Consider the following 18111-nt stretch of genomic DNA (forward strand, 5'->3'; position numbering starts at 1 on the left):
TTCCTGATTTATCAATACTTTGTGGCTAATGTATAGAAAATATTTTTAATTTTTCAGAACATTATGGCTCAGCCTAAAAGCCACCTTTTAAATAGCAGAGAGCAGGACTTGATGGATGATGTCTGAATTTAAAAAAAAAGACTGTGCATTTTAATGTTATTTTGTCAGTTTTCTCTTATGCTTTGGCATTTGTTGGATGGAAATCATCAAAACCACCTTGGACAAAGAATAATGGTGTTAATTCTGTAGGATTTGTGAGTAAATTAAAATATTCTGGAGCGTAGCAACAGCAGATGTTGCTTGGAAACCTGACCCACATGGGACAGAAACACAACCTCAAAGGGGACCAGCACTACTGCAGTTGAAAGTGTTGGCTTAATCCCTGTTAGTGCAACATTAAAAAAAAAATAGTGCCACTGTTTATTTCTGCTATACATTGTAGAAAATGATAAAGAAAGGCAAAAAAAAATATATACATCTGCCACTATAACTCATTTTATTATGCTCACATATACTATAGGAGAATGATGTGTAAAAAGTAAGTGTTCTTCTTAATAGTTGGAGGGCTAGGAAGGTGGAGATAAAAAAAGTCATGGTACCTTTTAATTTGTAGATATCTTTTCAAAACTTTTTTACTCCAGGCTCTTAAATTCATCGTTCTTACAGCACTTCAGAGACTTTGATTGATTACAGCATCAGATTTTGATGAGTCCAAAGGCATCATACCTAAGATGACTGTGGTTTCTCTTTTTGCTTGTTATAAATTTCTTCAAACAGAATATTATGTTTTATTGCATGGCATCTCCATCTTGTCTGATGTGAGAGGAAAGCATGATTTTTGAATAACCAACACATTCCTAAGTCTCAACTTTTCTTCCTTTCAAATGGTTACTGAGGAAAAACAAAGATGACCAGTGTGTCACCAGCAATGCTGAGGTTCTGTATAGAGAACTTTCCCAGTGAGTGGGCTTCGAGGAGTGAGAACAACTGTTTCAAAGTTCTACAGTATTTACAGTTGTAGAGGCCTTAGGATTTAGAGGATTTGTGCAAACATTTCATCTCTCCAGTGTGTGCATTGCAGTAGACATCTAACAAGCATTCATTGTCTCTTTTCCATGTTCTCCTTTAGTCCAAATTCTTCAAAATTTAACCTTTACTGATTTAATTTTAATTATTGCACATGTAGATTATGATGTGTTTTCCAGTTAAATACATTTGTTTACATTGTGTATTCCTACCTTTGTGTGTAGCTATAATACCAGATTGAATTGATGTGCAACACAGTAGCATCTTTAATGTTTATTTATCTTCTTTTTTTATTCACTGCAGATGTGATCCATACTGTTGGGCCGATTGCAAGGGGCCATCTCACTGACACTCATAAAGAAAACTTAGCAAGCTGCTATAAGTCCTCTCTGAAACTGGCAAAAGACAACAACATCAGATCAATCGTAAGTATTGGGAGGAGAGCACATTATTGTTTTTTCTAGTTTGGATCTTACTTTCCTTGATGTAGAATAATTATGATTTTAAGCTTCCAGATACATTTTTTGCTCTTCATGCTATGAGAACCCAAAAAATAAAACATTATTTGGCCAAAAAAAAATAGCTAGACGAAAGGGCTATGTTTTTTTAGGAGTTAGGGAAAGTGTGCCTGGTAGTAGGAGTACAAGCAGCTGGCTCATTAAAGAAGGGAGAAAGCTGATCCCATGGCTCATTCTTATACTGTATTATTTATTAAATAAACCCCAAGAAGCCACTGGTCAGGAGGATAACTGCATGCAGTATAGACTCCTAAATAGCTGAGAAGTGATTAATTTGTTGCTTATTCTACCCATTAATAATTCTTCCTAAAAATAAGAGTATTGGTCAATTGTTACTGGTTTTAGCACCCTCTCACCAAAACTGATCATCAAATAGCCTATTATGTGATATTTCATTGAACTCTAAAGTTCATTGAACTTGAAATACATAGTACAGTGTTTCACCTCAAAGTGCCAAATTTTCAAAGGCCACGGAGGAAAGGAGCTTTTCCCTCTCCAACTCCAGAGCTTTAATTCTATAGCTGACACGTTTGCAGCTTATGTCTTCACATATGCATAGGTTAGTTCCTTGTAGGTTTGAGAAAGAATTTGCATTCTGAGCCTGACTTCACACCTTTGGGGTCATTTTGGCTGGTTATATGATAGCACATATGTTTGGCAACTTAGAATGCAAACATACACGCAATCTTAAAAAAATGTAAGCTGAGCCAATGGTGTTATATGAAGATGTAATAATCAGTAAGAGGAAGCTATTAACACTGAAATATTATAAATGAAAAATCAAGCTTTTGGAGGAGAGGGGCAGGACAGTTTGTAGGGCTTTGAAGTGAAGTTAGATGTGCCCTTCAGAGTCAGACCTGATGAATATCACTTATTTCTGCCTTTTTGGTGAGAGCTCTGCTCTTCAACACTTTTTGTGCTCATGACATCCTCTTTCTGCTTCTCAAAATGGTGCCCAGCAATCTCTCTTTTTGCCTTTATACAAACAATTGTGGGGGTCTGTTTTCTTTGGTGGGTTTGAGGATTTTTTTTTTTTTTAATTCTAGGCATAAAAATTAGAGATGAAAACAACCTTGGGTTGCTGGGCATATTTTGAACCCCTCTCTAGTGTTGTTTAAACACCAAAGAATGTTCACGTCCTGCTGCGATTCTCATTGAAGCCAGTAAAAGCTTTGTGCAGTTTCTCCTACATCCATCCTTTTTTTCTGCGTACTCTGGGCAATTACAGACTTTTAGGGCATTCAGGTTAGTTTTGAATAAAGTTCCTAATATGTGGGAAAACGAAAATAGAATTATAATTAGGAAAGGGTGCAAAAAGAGTATTGAAATAACAAAGGAAAAACTTTAGTGGGCACTGGTCAATGCAGGTAATTCTTGTATCTGTAGAGAGTCTGTAATTTTTAGGACATTCTAGGTGGTAGCATGGTGTTTAACATGGAATAATAAAAAGGGATTGTACTCATGGAAACTAGCCTGTTATCTTGTGAAACCTAGCTTGATATTTTAATGAGAAAGTTAACCACAGGAGAAATCATACACAGGTTATTGTATATCATTATGTAACTCTTAATTCACGGTTAAGAGTTGTTGCCTGTGCACCTGTTTGAGATAAAAAATGCTCAGCACCCAGACTTGCAGAACACAGCTGCACAAACTGAACAGGAGCCAAGAGCCATTCATTCATAGCAGCATTTGGAAGCTTAGAAAGCAATATGGATTTTAAAGGCCACAAGACAGATCATGGACTCTTCTGAAAAGCCCTAAGTCCAGTGATTTCAGTGATGCCTTGGGAAGTGAAGGCTACTTGAGTGTGTCCTAATGACCAAACCAAGCCTGGAGAAAAGTAAGATGTATAATTCATTCAATTAGGGAGCAGTAGTTTACTGTGAGTCTGAAGGAAAGGAATGCAAAGTGTAAGTGGGTTTCACAAGATCCAGTACTGTAGGTGTAGAGGGAAGGAAAAGAAAGTGATTTAAAATATACACAGATTTCTGAGGCTTGCAGAGACCTGATAGAGCGAGCAAAGGATTCAAATTGACTCAGACAACATTTGAGTGTCATTTGGGTTATGGCAACAGAAATATTTGCAGTATGAAGAAGACAGACAAGAGTTGGGGGGGGGGAAATGTTTACCTGTGTAAAATAAGGAAGAGAAAATTATCTGTGCTGATGGATGGCCCATTTTGATTGCCTCTTTAACAAGAAGATGAAATAAGTATGTGAAAGAGAAAAACAAGGATTTTTAAAGTAGATAATGAGTAACAGGAGGAAAAGCCATATGTTAATGACACATAAATAAAGAGGTATTGGTGATAGCAAGTTGCAATATGCTAAAAGAGTTAACTAAACCAGAGAGCATCAGTGCACTAGCAATTCTAATAACTGAGAAGGAAGCAGAGCAGGAAGACATTAGATTGTAACAGCACAGATCTGTTACCTTCAAAGCAGAAAGGACAAATCTAGAAATTATTGCTAAAGGAAGAAAAAGCCCCACCACAATTGGAAGTATTTTGAACATGAATTGTGTCGAAGGAGTTAGAATTGCTGGAGGCATTATGAATTGAGAGTGATGATGAATAGCAACATATTCAGCTGGACCAAAGCATGCAGGGTGACTCAGGGTGCACCACGAAATGCAGTTAATTTAACATCTTAATGATTTTTGAAGAGTACATAAACACCTCATTAATTACATTTACAAATGATACTACAATAGGCAGTGTTGCAAGCACTGGAAAAGGACAGAGATATATAATAACAATTGATCAGAGACTGAATATAACCTCATCAGCATCCACTCCAGTACCAGAAGGGAGTTTCTGCCTTTGTTGCAATGGAAGAGAGGTCAGAAATGTAGCTGACAGCTACAGTGGAACTCAGCACAGGAAATGATGGGGTAGTGTGTGGTGGGGAAAAAAAAGCCCAGTTCACAAATAGTCAAAGTGTGTCAGAAAACAGGCACAATGAGGAAATGGTCTTAAGTACTAAGTCTCAAATTAGAGGTACTTAAAGCAGTTACTTGTTTCACAATTACATATTGTTGATCTGCCTCTGGAGAAGTGATGGATACCATAGAGAATGTATTTCATTTCAAAGTGGACTGTGAGATTCAAAATAGACCCAAACTCTGTTATACATATGTGTATGTAGTTGTTTTACACACTGAGGAAGGGAAGCAATTGCCTTGAAATACTGTGTAAATTCTGAGATGCAGCTTTATGGAGGGGAGGAGAGAACAGTATCATTGTGTGTGTGATAACAGGGCAATTATATGGTGTAGCTGATAGTAATTTAGGTTGCTTTCACATCCAAGGTGTCCAGGCATGGATGAGAGCAACTCTGGCTACCTCGTAAGGGAGCACTGATATCTCATCTGAACATGTTATCATCTTCATGTCTAAAAAAAAAAAAAAAGAAAGATGGGTACAACTGAAAATGAGATGAGGGAATGTAATGAAATGCCCATCAGAGTGATTGCCAAGGTTCATAATCCACCAGCACCCCAGCTGTGGGTGAGGATCTGCATAGACATTAAGGCAGGAAGAAAAGGCTCAGGAACAAATTTGATCATCGTCCAGATTGCTCAGTGAAATCACACAGCCCCTGACATTTGTCTCCTGAGCCTGTTTCCTGAAACATTTTATATTCAATATGAGGTTTCAAATACCACATCAGCTATTTTGTAGAGAGTTAGCTTCTCTCAGGTCATCTACTCCATCTGCCTTCTAGGTTAGTGAATTTTGTGTTAGTGTGTGTCCTTGTTATCTTGCATTTCCAAATCCACGTGTTGCTTTTTCCTCAGCACTTGTTTATGTAGCTGTGCTCCCTCTAGGACACTTGTGCTGCTGTCTGACTATTTGTGTGGTCAGGGTGAACCTTTTGTCTTGGATGAGTCTTACTTATATAATCCTCTGTCTGGTGGAAGAGGATACTTGAGACAGGTCTCTGTTTATCTCCACTTCAGTTGGTACAACAGAATAGGAGCAAAAATATTTAAGACAATTCAAAGAGAGTAAATAGCTGGTGTTTGAGCAGATTATTTTTCTTAAATGTTCAGAATAATCTCTTAGTAGTAAAAAATTTGTATGTTGATGTTGTTCTCTTTAGCACAGTACTAAGGATTGCTATTGTGCATCAGTTAAATCTCTGCTGCCTGAAACACTGGAAATACATTACAAACCTTTACTGAAAGAAGATATAGTAAAAACCAGTCTAATACGTGCTTTTCCCCCCTGTTTTTCTGTACTGGTTTTCTAAGTAAGAGTCTTACAGGCCAATTAAGTGTAAGGTTATCAGGCAGACTGGGGCAGTTGTAATCACTATTTTCAGATTTTAAATTGGTCCCCTGTTTACACAGTCTTTGAAATTATTTACTCTCTGTGCTGTAAGTTTTTCATGGGACCTCTTATCCTGCTTTTCTTTGCATGCACTTCTTTGAAGCCATTTGATACCCTGGAAGCTTTCTGAACATCAAACACTTCCCTGCCGCCTATTTTATTCAGACTTCACTTGTGGTTAAAAAAATTTCAATTAATTGCTGTCAGTCAGATCACAGTTAGACAGGGACTTTATGGACTGCACAGAAAATAAAAAAAAAGATGGTGTGTGTTGCTGTGGGTGGGATCCAAGCCAAAAGAGCTGAAGTGTGTTTGCAGAGAAAGGAAGCTGGTGCTGGTCCCTCGCTCAGAAGGCAGAGCAGGCTTCCTCCACAATGGTTAAGGAAGTGGAGTTCTGTTTGGGACTACAACTCTGCTGTTGTTCAGGACTGTGCTTGGAATTGCAGTCTTCAGGAACTCTTCGTGTTGGCAGGGGGTGAATTGTAAAGCTTTAACAAGAAGCATTTCTTTAGCCTGCACCCTCTGACCTCCACCTCAAGGAAGAATTATTGGCGACCAAAGGGGGTAGGAGGAAATCCTCTAAGAATGTGGCTTTTTGAGTTCCAGAAGGATCTCTGCTTATCACCAACAAATGTATTAACAACATACTATGCAAAATACAGATTTTTTTTTCCTGTTGTTCCTCTAGAGTCAGGTAGAGAGGAGTTCATGTCGTTCTAGAGCCTTACTACATTAGCTTGGTGTGGCATTAAAGAAACACCACACCAAGAAGACCTGTCTCTTTCTGCCTGGGTGCTTGTGCTGTGAATGTAGAAAGTTGTTCTGCTCCAGGGAAAACCTCTTAGCTGGACTTCTCAGAACAACCATACTGCTCCTCCTGTCTGAAATACATGAAAAGGCAAAAGGGCATCTAGAAATAGCTCAGCAGTGAGAGGGCCTATTCAAGGGCTGATTTGCTAATCATCAGGTCGAGTGGAAAAGCCATTGCTTGGTGGTAGGATGGTCAGTGACCTGTAATGATGGGATATTCCTGAGAGAGTAGCTTGTGTCTTTGGGCTCTGAATAAAGCGTGTCCCTCCTGTGCACACAGCTTATGCTGCATTTTGGGGAGCTTTTTTACAAAAGTATGTTAAATAGGATCAGGCCATGCTTTTTGAAATCCATGTTTTGCCTCCATTCCTGGGGTCTTCAGTCACTGTGCACAATGCATGACACTGGCTGTGCATTTGCAGGGGCTTTAAAATTAGAATACTATTTGAGGCTTCATTAGAGAAATATTTCTTTGAATTATAATTAAGTTAATCTACAGGGAATTTAAACTCTTATCCTTTTTAGGTGTTTTTTTAAACAAATGTCATGTAATAATATTTTGCCTGTGGTTGACAAAATTAATACAAATACTATTATAACTTATTTGTACAGAAACACACTAATTATTCAGAGCAGCATATAAAAATACATTAGGGAAGGTACCTGCCCACTTACCTGTTTATAGCACTTAAGAAACAAACACTTTTTTTTCATTTTCTAAAATTGTCTCCACCCGTAATTAAGGATTTTAAAAAAAGGTATGCACCAATATTCTTGGTATTTGTATCCACTTTCAAAAAGAAGCTATACTTTTGCTAGGCACACAGTTTAATTGAGCTTCATTTGAGTAGAGACATGTCTTAGCCTTTGTGATGCCTGAATCTTCAATTATAACTCACAGACTGAAATTTTCAGTATCTATTTCAAACCCAGTGTGTTTTCAGCTCGTCCTGTCATAAATTATAAAATTAATGATAGAGGAATTTTATTTGAATTGTAGGAAGATGCTTAAAAAGTATTGGTCTAACAGTTTGGTGTACACTCTTGCCTTTACCTGTCTTGTTCTCTTGTGCTCTAGAGTTATGCTTTAGGGAAAAGTAAAGTGCTTTTTTTGCTAGTTCCAATGAAACTTATTTCTTGCTGAGAATGTTACCATAGCAATGAGTTATAAGTCTGAAATTCCTAAAGGTTGGTTTTATCATCTTGTTTTCTGATATAAATTCATATCCATCAATCAGAAGAGTTGCTTTGGAAGGAAATTTCCGCAGTATCATAAATCCACTTAATTTGTTTCTTTGAAACACTTGTTTAACTTGTAAGTTATTATATGACTGATGTTATGTTTTCAGACTCCGTTTTCTCTCCAGCATACCCTTCCTCTTCTTTTTTTTCCTTTTTAGCTTTCTTATTTTAGAAATTTTCCAGATAATGTCCTTAAAAATTCATCTACTACTTCAAGTTTTTCAGTCTGCTTAATCATCATGTTGGCATCAAATAAGGAGGTTGTGATCCTTCCGTATGGTTTCAGAAATTATTATAGTTGGCCATACTTTTCTTAATCAAAGGTGAATCTGCTGCTTTGTTTTGGATGTGCTCCCAAACATTTCTTCCAAAATTATCTTGGTCGATTGAATTGCAGCCATTTTTTTCAATAAGGGTTTCATTAAATGAAAGGTATTCAGTGGCATCAAGTGTAAATTGCTACACCTAAACAGAGCCGCTCATTCAATTGAGAAAGGCTGAGGAATGATTGAAGCACTGGGCAGAGATTCCTCAGAGAATAAGCTGAAATTTGTAGTGGATCATGCACTGGAGGTGTGTTGACAACCTTACACTGTTATGGGAAAACCAAGAAAGGAGCAGCTATCGAATGACAAACAGGAAAAATTGTGAAGTTATCTCTTGTGCTACTGTGTCCAGTGGGGGGAAGAAAATGCCTCAGCCAGAAATGGTGTTAGAAACATGCCAAAAGTAGAGTGAAAGAGAAAGCAATTTAAGCACAGAATAGAGAAGACCAAAGATGAGGAGAAGATAAAAACCCCTAACACATAAAAAGTTATTTTAGGAGGTGTAAAAGTAAATTGTTGTCTGGGCTAGGGACAGGACAAGAAGAAACAGACTGAAATTAAAGGATTGGACATTTAGATTTGAGATTGTGAGAAATTTCCTAACTGCAAAGTTGGTGAAACATTGGGAAAATTTCTTAGGAAAGTTGTGGCTCCACCAGTATGTGTAGATGAGCCATCACTAGCATTCAAATTTTGATTCTGCCCCTGTCTGGTTATATATGCAGTATATATTTCCTAGGAGGAAGTGATTTTTTTTGATTTGATGCTTGAAATGCATTACAGTGTTTGCTTACCATGGCTAAGAGTGGCAGAAGCAGCTTAGAGGCATACAATGATATGTTGTGAATATGTTTTATAGCAAGGCACCACACAGGTGACTTGGTTCATCTTCGACCACAAACTGTCTGGATGGTATAAAGAAGTAGCTGTGTTGCTTTAATAAGCTGCATTACTAGGCAATCTCAGTTCTCCATTTTGTTGTTCTGTGGTGTTACTGTTGTAGCTGTTCTGTAACATCGTGATCTTTGTGATGACAAGAGGGAGAAAGGTGAGTTATTTTTTGGGAGGTTTAATGAAACACTGACTGAACACTGAAAAAAAAAATCCTGAACTGGTGGGGAAAGAAAAGAAATTACTGAGTCAGGAATAAGTTCTACAAGTTTGTGTATGTGATGGGTTTAATGTGTGATAATTTGCCAATTACCCTGTGGGAATTCTGTGCTTAAAAGGGTGAAACTTTCTAGAGAAACACTGCCTGTTGGCTCAATAATTGGAGAACTGTCTCATTAGGGAAGGATAAAGTACAGATCTGTCAGACAGTGGACCACAATGTTCATTAGATGAGACAGCTCATAAAAGCCAGGGATTGCTGGAAAGTCTACATCATAAAATGTAGAGGAGGAAAATGTTTGATGTTTCTGTGCAGAGGAAATTGTACTTCATTGGGATTGAAAGAGAATTAAAAAATAATAAAAGTAGACTAGAGGGATTCTTACTTGCATGCACATCTCAACTGTGCAGAGTCAAGTATTTAAGAAGTTTGTCATTATTTGAATAGCACATTATTGTAATGCAAATTCATAGAAAAAATTAAGCATGTACAAATTCATATCAAACCCCAGAAAGCTGGTGAGCTGTGGCCATCGGGCTCTGTGCAAAGCCATCATTGTCCTTTCTTCTTGCTTCCTTTCATTGACCCTGTCACCTTGTTGGCAGTTTGTAGGCTCTTCAGGAGGGCTTATAATTCCTCTGTAAGGGCAATCAGTGCAATTCCTGTTAAGACTCACGGGATTCTCAGCAACAGCAGTAATGTGCAATAGAAGTTGCAACAGGGTTGATTTGTTTGGGGTTTTTTTTGACACTGACTGCTGTGATTCTTTCCATCACCAGAAGCAGAGTCAAATTTTGCTGAAATTAGAAATTGCTTATTCACAGGTTTTTCTCCTGGTGGTACCTTCTGTGATGCCTAAAAATGTATGAAGGGCTTTCTGGCAGATAATGACTTACCTGAAGACCAGATTTCTTTTTTCCCTTGCATTTTGATGTTGAGGAAAAGAACGTGTTGCAGCATTTTGGCACTGCACCGTTCTCCCAAGCTCCTTGTCACATGGCTTTTTTTCATGTGATAATTTTGAGACATCTCTGTACATTCCATTCACTTTGTTTAAACATCAACTTAAAAGAGAACAAACAATTAACAGAGAACGCACATTAACTTAACAGAGAACAAACAATAGCATGAAATTTATATCTTTTTTTTTGATTGAAATCAGTAATTTTTTCAAATAGCAAATTTAAAAAAATCATTTTGAACATTGTTTTTATATTTAAATAGCTAATATGAAACAAAGAAATGAGCAACTAAAAGCATAAATTATTCTGTGTATCAGATGGGCATCATAATACTAACCTAAGTTAAAAAAAGATATGTCATGATAGCATAATCTCTAGTTAGGATCAGAGTAGATATATTGGAAAGTAATTTTGAGGAATAATCAGAAGGGGCATGCTTTTGTGAGCATTATTTGACAACTCATTAAATATGATTTTCCTGAATTGCTAGTAGTTGCTTGGAGCCATTTACATGATGCAGAAATTATATATTAAATCATAGTTACATATAAAGAAACAGCTATGTTTAGTAGTCAGTTACCAAATTTATACCCTTAGCTAAAGGTTTTCTAGTATTATTCCTGTGGGATGATGTCATGTTATCTTTTAAGGTCTCTAAAGTATAAAACAACTGTAATTGGAGTAATATAATTTAAGTAATATGATTGGCACTTCAGTATTTATCCTGATGAAATATTAATTTCTTTCACCTGAAAAACTGTTCTCACTAAATATAAAACTACATGAAGTCTATATTCATGTAAACAGTTTAGCAGCCTGATTTTTCAAAGCTGACTCCCATATCAACTCCTCGTGATGCCTGTCAGTTAGGATTTAGAGTTGTGTTCATAGCAGAGATGAAAACAAATATAACAGTTATTTGCTTTAGTAACAGAAAATATTATATAAAAGATGTGTTACTGTAATATGACTTCCTTTGGCTTGTCATGGAAAGGCATCACTGCTAGGGAAAAGAAAAATTTTAATTGGGACAATTATAGGTAAATGAATTTTTCATTTGCTCTTATTATGCCTTTCCTAAAAGATGAGTGAAAGCTGTAAGCCAAGAACATACATTTCTGCAGACTGTAATTAGCTGTAGCACATTTAGTTTACTAGTGGTCTTACTAAAAAAATATTATTTATTCTATTCTCATTGAAATATTACATTGTAAATCTTTTTATAAGGAGATGAATCAGTGTATTGCTGGGTTTTATGAGTTTCCATACCTTTCTGAACTTTCTTTGACATACTGACTGTATTAAACCTTTATTAATTAAATCTTAGCCACTGAACCATGCACTTCCAGAGAGGTGGAACTCACACAAGACAGTGTTTTTTGTTCATACTGCTTGATGTAGTTTGGACAGAAGCCTTGGGTGATGATCTCAGTCTTAGTGTTTGGGCAGAATTATCCACTGGCATGTCCTCCTTGAACAGCTGAGTCCACGTTTCCATAACCAAAGGGCAGTTTTTCCCCCACTTGTGTGAAAAAGGAAGACTGAAAGCATGTCAGAACCCGCAAGAAAGGTGAGAGAGCATATGCCCAACAAATTTTCATATTCATTACTGCCGTGGCTGCCAGAGCCCGGGCCAGCTCTTACAACTCCGGGGCCATGCCAGGAGTGGGGAACTGCCTCGGTATGGGGATTTACCAGAGGCAGAACCTTTAGAGCCACTTGCTCTACGGTGCCAGACACAAGCCACAACAGGGACCAGGCAGAGGAGAAAGGAGCAGGCTCTCCATCTTGAGGTTTCACAAAGAAGAGTTTATTCCAAGTATAGGGACTAGAAACAAAGAGTCGTGGGTGCTCCCGTGCAAGGGGTTTTGTACAGATACAAGTCAGGGGGTGGATACAAACAGCGAACCAACAGGGAATCCTCAGGGGAGGAGTGTGGGGATCACATCAAGTGTCTGGGGCCAGCTGGGGTAGGAGGGTGGAGAGGATGGGTCACATGGGCCAATGGGGCTTCGAGGAGTAGAGGAATTCCAAAGGGATGTTGCAGTCAGGGATTGGCCCGAGGTTAAAGTGGCAGAGAAGGTTCGGGAATAAGGGGCTGGGTTACCTTGAGAGGCAGGGAAAGAGCTGGAACAAGGGGCGGGGAATGGCATGAGGGTCAGCTTTGAGGCAGGGTAAAACCCAGGGGCAAACCAACTCGGGGAGAACATGGCAGTACAACAGAACGAACCACTTGACAAGGGATCAATAAAATAAATTTGAACCACAACATGTTACCTGTTGGTATTCCTTGTTGTGGAATGCATCCCTCTCTTAGTCAAGCAAGGAGAGTCAGGCTTTTTGCAGGGAATTTTTCTGGCATCATACTGATGGGATTGATCCTTCTGGTTTGTAAGCAGATGATGTTTCAGTGCAACTTGTCTGTGTTCATTACTTTGGCATGCCCTGGATTTGTCTGTGCCTGCCTCTCTAAGTGTCCTTCTTTGTGTTTCCTCAGGCATGTTGGAACTGAAATGTGCCTGCTCCCCTCTCCTCTCCCAACCATTGTCACGTCCCTGAAATTCAATGCTCGAGTGTTTGTGCAATACAGAAAATTTTGAACCTGCCTACCTCCTGCAGAAGGAGGAAATGCTGCCATTAATGATTCTGGATCACTAAAATGTGTCTGATATTGATCTTAAATCTCCATCTCCTACTCAGTTCTCATTTATGTCTCGAGTCCTTGTGTGAGCATTTTTTCCAGCTGTATCATTGCAAATCAGATTTTTTTAAAAACAAAATACACAATGGTACAAAGCATTTCTCACACTTTCTCAATGGTCAACAGCATTCCTGTTTGACCATTCCTTACCTATTCTTCAATTTTCAAATGCACCAAGACTAAGTTGGGTGACAAGGACAAGCACAAGACAAATATAAGTCATCAAACTGTTTCTTTTATTTTCTGATAAATTCATGTCTCCCTTGCATTCTAATTTCCCTGTTTAGATACTGTGCTGCCATATTTTCTTTCTTTAACAGAGAAACATGTTGCTCCAAACATGGTATTATTACTTACTGCAATCTTGAATCATTATGTTGTCGTCTGTAGCTTTGTTTCTTTCTTCTTCCCACTCAGTTTATGTACATCCCTTTTTTGATTCCTCAAAGTGTGCTTTGTTGTGTTCAAATTCCGTAGGATATTTATCAATTTTTCTAATCTTTCCTCATCATCCTTTGTTCTTTATTCTCATTTGTCTTCATTATTTCAACCCTTTTGGATAATCTGTCAAATTTTTAAGGGTCTGTGACTATCAAAGCCACTGAGCTGCATTAAATAGAAGCAAAGTTGTATCCAGACCCACCTAAAACAGCTGATATGTAGAGATTGTCATTTGATTATCTCTCCATAAAACATCTCTTCTCCATTGCCCTGGCAGAATGTGACATATAAGCTAAATTTTTGCTGCAGTATTAATATCTGAATGCTCATAATTCACCAGTTCAGTTCTCTATTTTCTGAGGAAAGCAAGCAAGCCCATAGCACCATATCCAGGTATTTTCACAATAAAATAGAGAAACTAAAAGAGTTGGTATTCTTAAAAGAAAAATGCAGTTTCATTAGACCACCAACCATTTGGTGCTCCAAAAACCACGTTGCTAGAAAACTGTGAGGTGGCAACGCTGCCTGACACTTGTTCAGTTGAATAAGCTGCCATCCCAGATGATGTATATTCATCATATTTCACCCCCAGAAGCTAATGATGTTAATGATGGCTAATTCTGCTTAGGCCTGATGGTAGCAGTACCTACAGCTTGTAATCAGGCGTTAGAAACATCCCACTTGATAAATTCATGGATGCTGAGCCAAATCACCTACTTCACTGTTCACTTTAATTAAAATTGCTCGTGATCGATGGTTTTAAAAGCAGGAGCTGCTGATGTTGTTAATCACCATTTATTGTGCATCATTTCAGTGGTACATCTGTTTCCCTCCTTTATAGTTGGGGAGGGAGATATTTTGCTGCTGTCATGTATTTGGCCTTAGTTGGGCTTAGTTTTTGGATGGTCTAATCCAGTGTTACCACCATCATCCAAAGAGTTTCTGCAGGAACCAGAGATGATTGAAATAACTTATCCTGTTCCAACTAAATACTCACGAATCTTGACCATGAAGAGCTCCATTATAGTCACACCATCTGTAGTCTCTGAACTGGGTGGCTTGGATGAGTTAGTACAATTTATCATCGTACCTTTCTTCTGCAGTGCAGATGTACTTTGAATAAATAAAATAATTTTTCTTTATTATCTTCTTGTTAAGAAAACCAGCCCTTGTGTTTTCCCCAAGTGAAGGGCTTCTCTGAATAAATATGCAAAGTATCATTTCAGAAAATGACTTTCTCCCAAATCCCTTTGTACTTAGTCCCAGCAGAGGAGAGCTGAAATGGTTTATAAAACAAATGCATGCACCTTGCAAGCCTTTATGAGGTAGTTTGGGGAAAAAAATGGAATGCTACAAAAGAGCCAGGGAGATTCTGGTTAAATGACAGGCTCCAGAAAATGCTTTGGAGTAGAAAATGTAAAGTTAAATTCTCACTAGTACCTAAATTACAGTCTGGACTTAATAAAAGCATTTTCAGCCAAATATAATGCTATGTAGTTTGGACTGAATTGTGAAAGGTTTTGTTAGTTAAAGATAACAATTCCCTTGTAATTTTGGCTTCTGAGCAATACCTATTTCAGCAGTTAAATCTAAGCAGGAGAATAGCAAATAGGCAGGAATACTCGGGCGTTAATGCAGCATAATAATAAGTCAGGAAGTGCTTGAAAAATCCTGCCCAAGGCAGACTTGCAAATTGGATGAACACTTGTGGAGAGGCTAATGAGAAGCAGATTCTTGGTCCTTTGGAGTTCCAGCAGGACTGGGGGCAGGTGTTAGGATCGTCGGGTGTTTGAACTCAAAGTCTTCCTAAAAGCATATAGATATCGATATCAATATATATAGATATATCAGGCATTTCCAGTTCTTGTGGGGTTACAAATGTACAAGTGATATTGTTTAATTAAACTATTCCTAGAAAGACTTTGTGCTTCCCTGGTTGTGCATCTACTTTTCACTTTGGTGTGTGCTGCGAGTGTGGCAGCACCAGTGTCAGCAGGAAAGTTTTTACTGAGATGATTGCGTGTCTTGTCTATGTATCTTCTGGTATGCAAAAGAGCTTGGCTTGCACTAGAGAAATGGCAGCTAATCAAACCTAAGTTCTCTTTAAAGAATTGGTAAGCAGCAGTGGCACTGGTAATTGTCCAAAGATTTCTCATTCAGTAGGAAGGACTGGTTCATATTAATAAAAAACCTTTAACTGTTATGAATGCATGTGGAGGCTTTTGCCTTATAAAAGTTTCAGGAAACTTTCTGTGCCTCTATAAGTTTTTGATTTTTTTCTTTTCTTTTTCTTTCTTTGAAAATGGCTCAGTAGATCCTTCCTTTTTTTTTTTTTTTTTTTTAATATCCTGTGGGTTCTGTTGGACATTAAGTGAAGCACCACTAATGACCAAAGTTCATGTCAAATGATGGCTCACTTAGAATAAAATTATGTTTTATGTAAAATTTTGGGAGGCATGAAATCTGTAAATAAAGGCTATGTATACAGTGGATCACTTCCCTGTTTTCCCCTGAAGTTGTTTTAGTATATTAAGCTCCTTCAGAATAAATTGTGATGTTTTAGACTGAAGAATAAATAAATCAAAACCCTTAATGCAGTAGGCTCTCTTAATGGTGAGCAATAAGTTTGCAGCTCCACCACTGTTCTCATCTGAGTTATTACCTGGAGAAAAAAAATCTTTGAAGGGCTCTTGAACACAATGGTACTAATTGTGTGTACACATCGGGAAATGCTTGGTTTCAAGAAAAAACCCAACCACCAAAACCAAACCAACACCCTCTCCCCACTTCCAAAAGAAATGAAAATGTTTGTATTTAAATTGAATTATCATAAATGCTTTCTCCCAGCCAGTGAGGATGAAAAGTTTGGACTCAGCTGAAGCTACTTGTGTCAAACTCTCGTGTTGTGCATCTGAAGCAAATCTCATCCATTCTCAGCACTCAAAATGTCTTCAGCTGGCATAACAACTGCCATCAAGAAGTAATAATCAAATCTCAGGCAAAGGGAAGGCTCTGTAACATAGTCTGGTAAATCACTCATTACCGTGTTGATGTCAGAAAACAGCACCAATGAAATGATCAAAGTGGGCTAGTAGTCAAGAGCAGTGCCAAAAAATTTATGTTTCTGCAAAAAGGCTCACAAAATTTCATATAAATTTTCATTTTATTATGACCTTAATCATTGTATACTTGGGGTTTTACTTCAGAAGTGCCTCAGGCTTTTGCTCCAAGCAGTTCGAATGTGCTTATCACAGATTATGGTCCCTGCTTTCCAATCACTTAAATGGAATAAAAATTATTAATGGCTTATGGAAAGTCATAACTTAAAAGACCAAAATGCTGGTATACTTTGAAAGCTAATAGGTGACATTTGCCATAAAGAGTAGTAATGGACAAAGCCCCAGCAGTGGACTGGTTGGAAATAGTTGGACATCTGCTGGGAGCTAAGGGCAGGAGTAAGCCTGCCTCCCAGGACATGCCCTGGCTGCAGTGAGATGATTCATGTGGGTAGATTTTGGACTCATAAACTCTAGCCAATTCATGAATCCACACCGTGCATGGAGAACCAAGGCTGATCTTATGTTTGATTTGTTTTCCTTGCCTTGGTTTTAACATTTTTTCCCAGCGAGGTAAGGTGAATGCTTGTGTTTGGTGACAGGCTTGAGTGTGAGAGCTTCATGCAGGAAGGATTGTGTTCTTTTTGGATTGACTGAGAGGGGGTTAAAAACCTTGGCACACTTTGAACTTGGAGACATTCCTGTAGTAATGTCCAGCATGGAAAAAGACATGGTTAAGTGATTAGGAAATTAAATCTAGATGGCAAATAATTATAGGATCACTGACAGAAATAGTGAAAAATACAATTTTAAAAATTATCTGGTTGCAGAACATAGTTCGAGGTGCAGTACCTCAGAACTGGAAGGAGGCAAGTGTTGGATTTTTATTATTTTTAAAATGAATTCTGGGACAAGAGAAAACAAAATCTCAGGTGTTTTGGGAGGTGACTTAAGGATTGCATCCTCTGTAAAAAATGGCAGGATGAGAGTCTAGTGAAAAAAGAATTAAATTGGAGGCTTTCTGAAAGGGAAGGAAGAAAAGACAATGAGGTATTTACCAAGTAAATATTTTCATGGTACAACTTGGAAGTTTGGTTTTTCTCCTTATACATATGTAAATATTTACATGGGAAATGAAGTTTACTTCTCTCCGCATACTGCAGCTGTTGTGAAACAGGTATCACTGAATCCTAATGACTCACTTTCCACCTGTTACTTAACTGAAGGAGTGTGGAAGCATGTAAAAATACCAGGGACTGTCAATGGAAATCATAACCTGACTCATTAATGCAGCCTTCATAGCAGCAGGAAGAAGACTGTAACTTTTCCCTGGTACATATGGAGTCAGTAATTAGCCAGTGACATTGTCAGCATTGCACTGGTATTTTTATAGTACCTGTGGATGAGCTGTTCTTAGGTGACTTGTCACTCTGTTATAGAAACTTGTGCTCTAGTCCACATGGAATTTTGAAATACAGCAGATGGGAGATGATCTGAGACTTTTCTGAAGCAGATTAATAAGAAAAATCTGGGGTAAAGGGCTGGCACATCCCAAACACCAGCTACTGTGTGTGCTGCTGA

The 18111-nt window shown here is 38.0% G+C and overlaps 1 protein-coding gene across 8 annotated transcripts in view; it reads left to right on the forward strand.

The window, feature by feature from the left end:
* Positions 1 to 18111, forward strand: part of MACROD2 (mono-ADP ribosylhydrolase 2) — an 853971-nt gene that overhangs the window by 497018 nt on the left and 338842 nt on the right. For all 8 annotated transcript variants that reach the window (XM_068186328.1, XM_068186321.1, XM_068186323.1 and 5 more), the window contains one exon: positions 1330 to 1451. In XM_068186328.1, the coding sequence (XP_068042429.1) occupies positions 1330 to 1451 (122 nt within the window). The remainder of the gene's footprint in view (positions 1 to 1329; positions 1452 to 18111) is intronic.

The sequence above is a fragment of the Anomalospiza imberbis genome, chromosome 3 (genome assembly GCF_031753505.1).
Source record: "Anomalospiza imberbis isolate Cuckoo-Finch-1a 21T00152 chromosome 3, ASM3175350v1, whole genome shotgun sequence".
Classification (NCBI taxonomy): Eukaryota; Metazoa; Chordata; class Aves; order Passeriformes; family Viduidae; genus Anomalospiza; species Anomalospiza imberbis.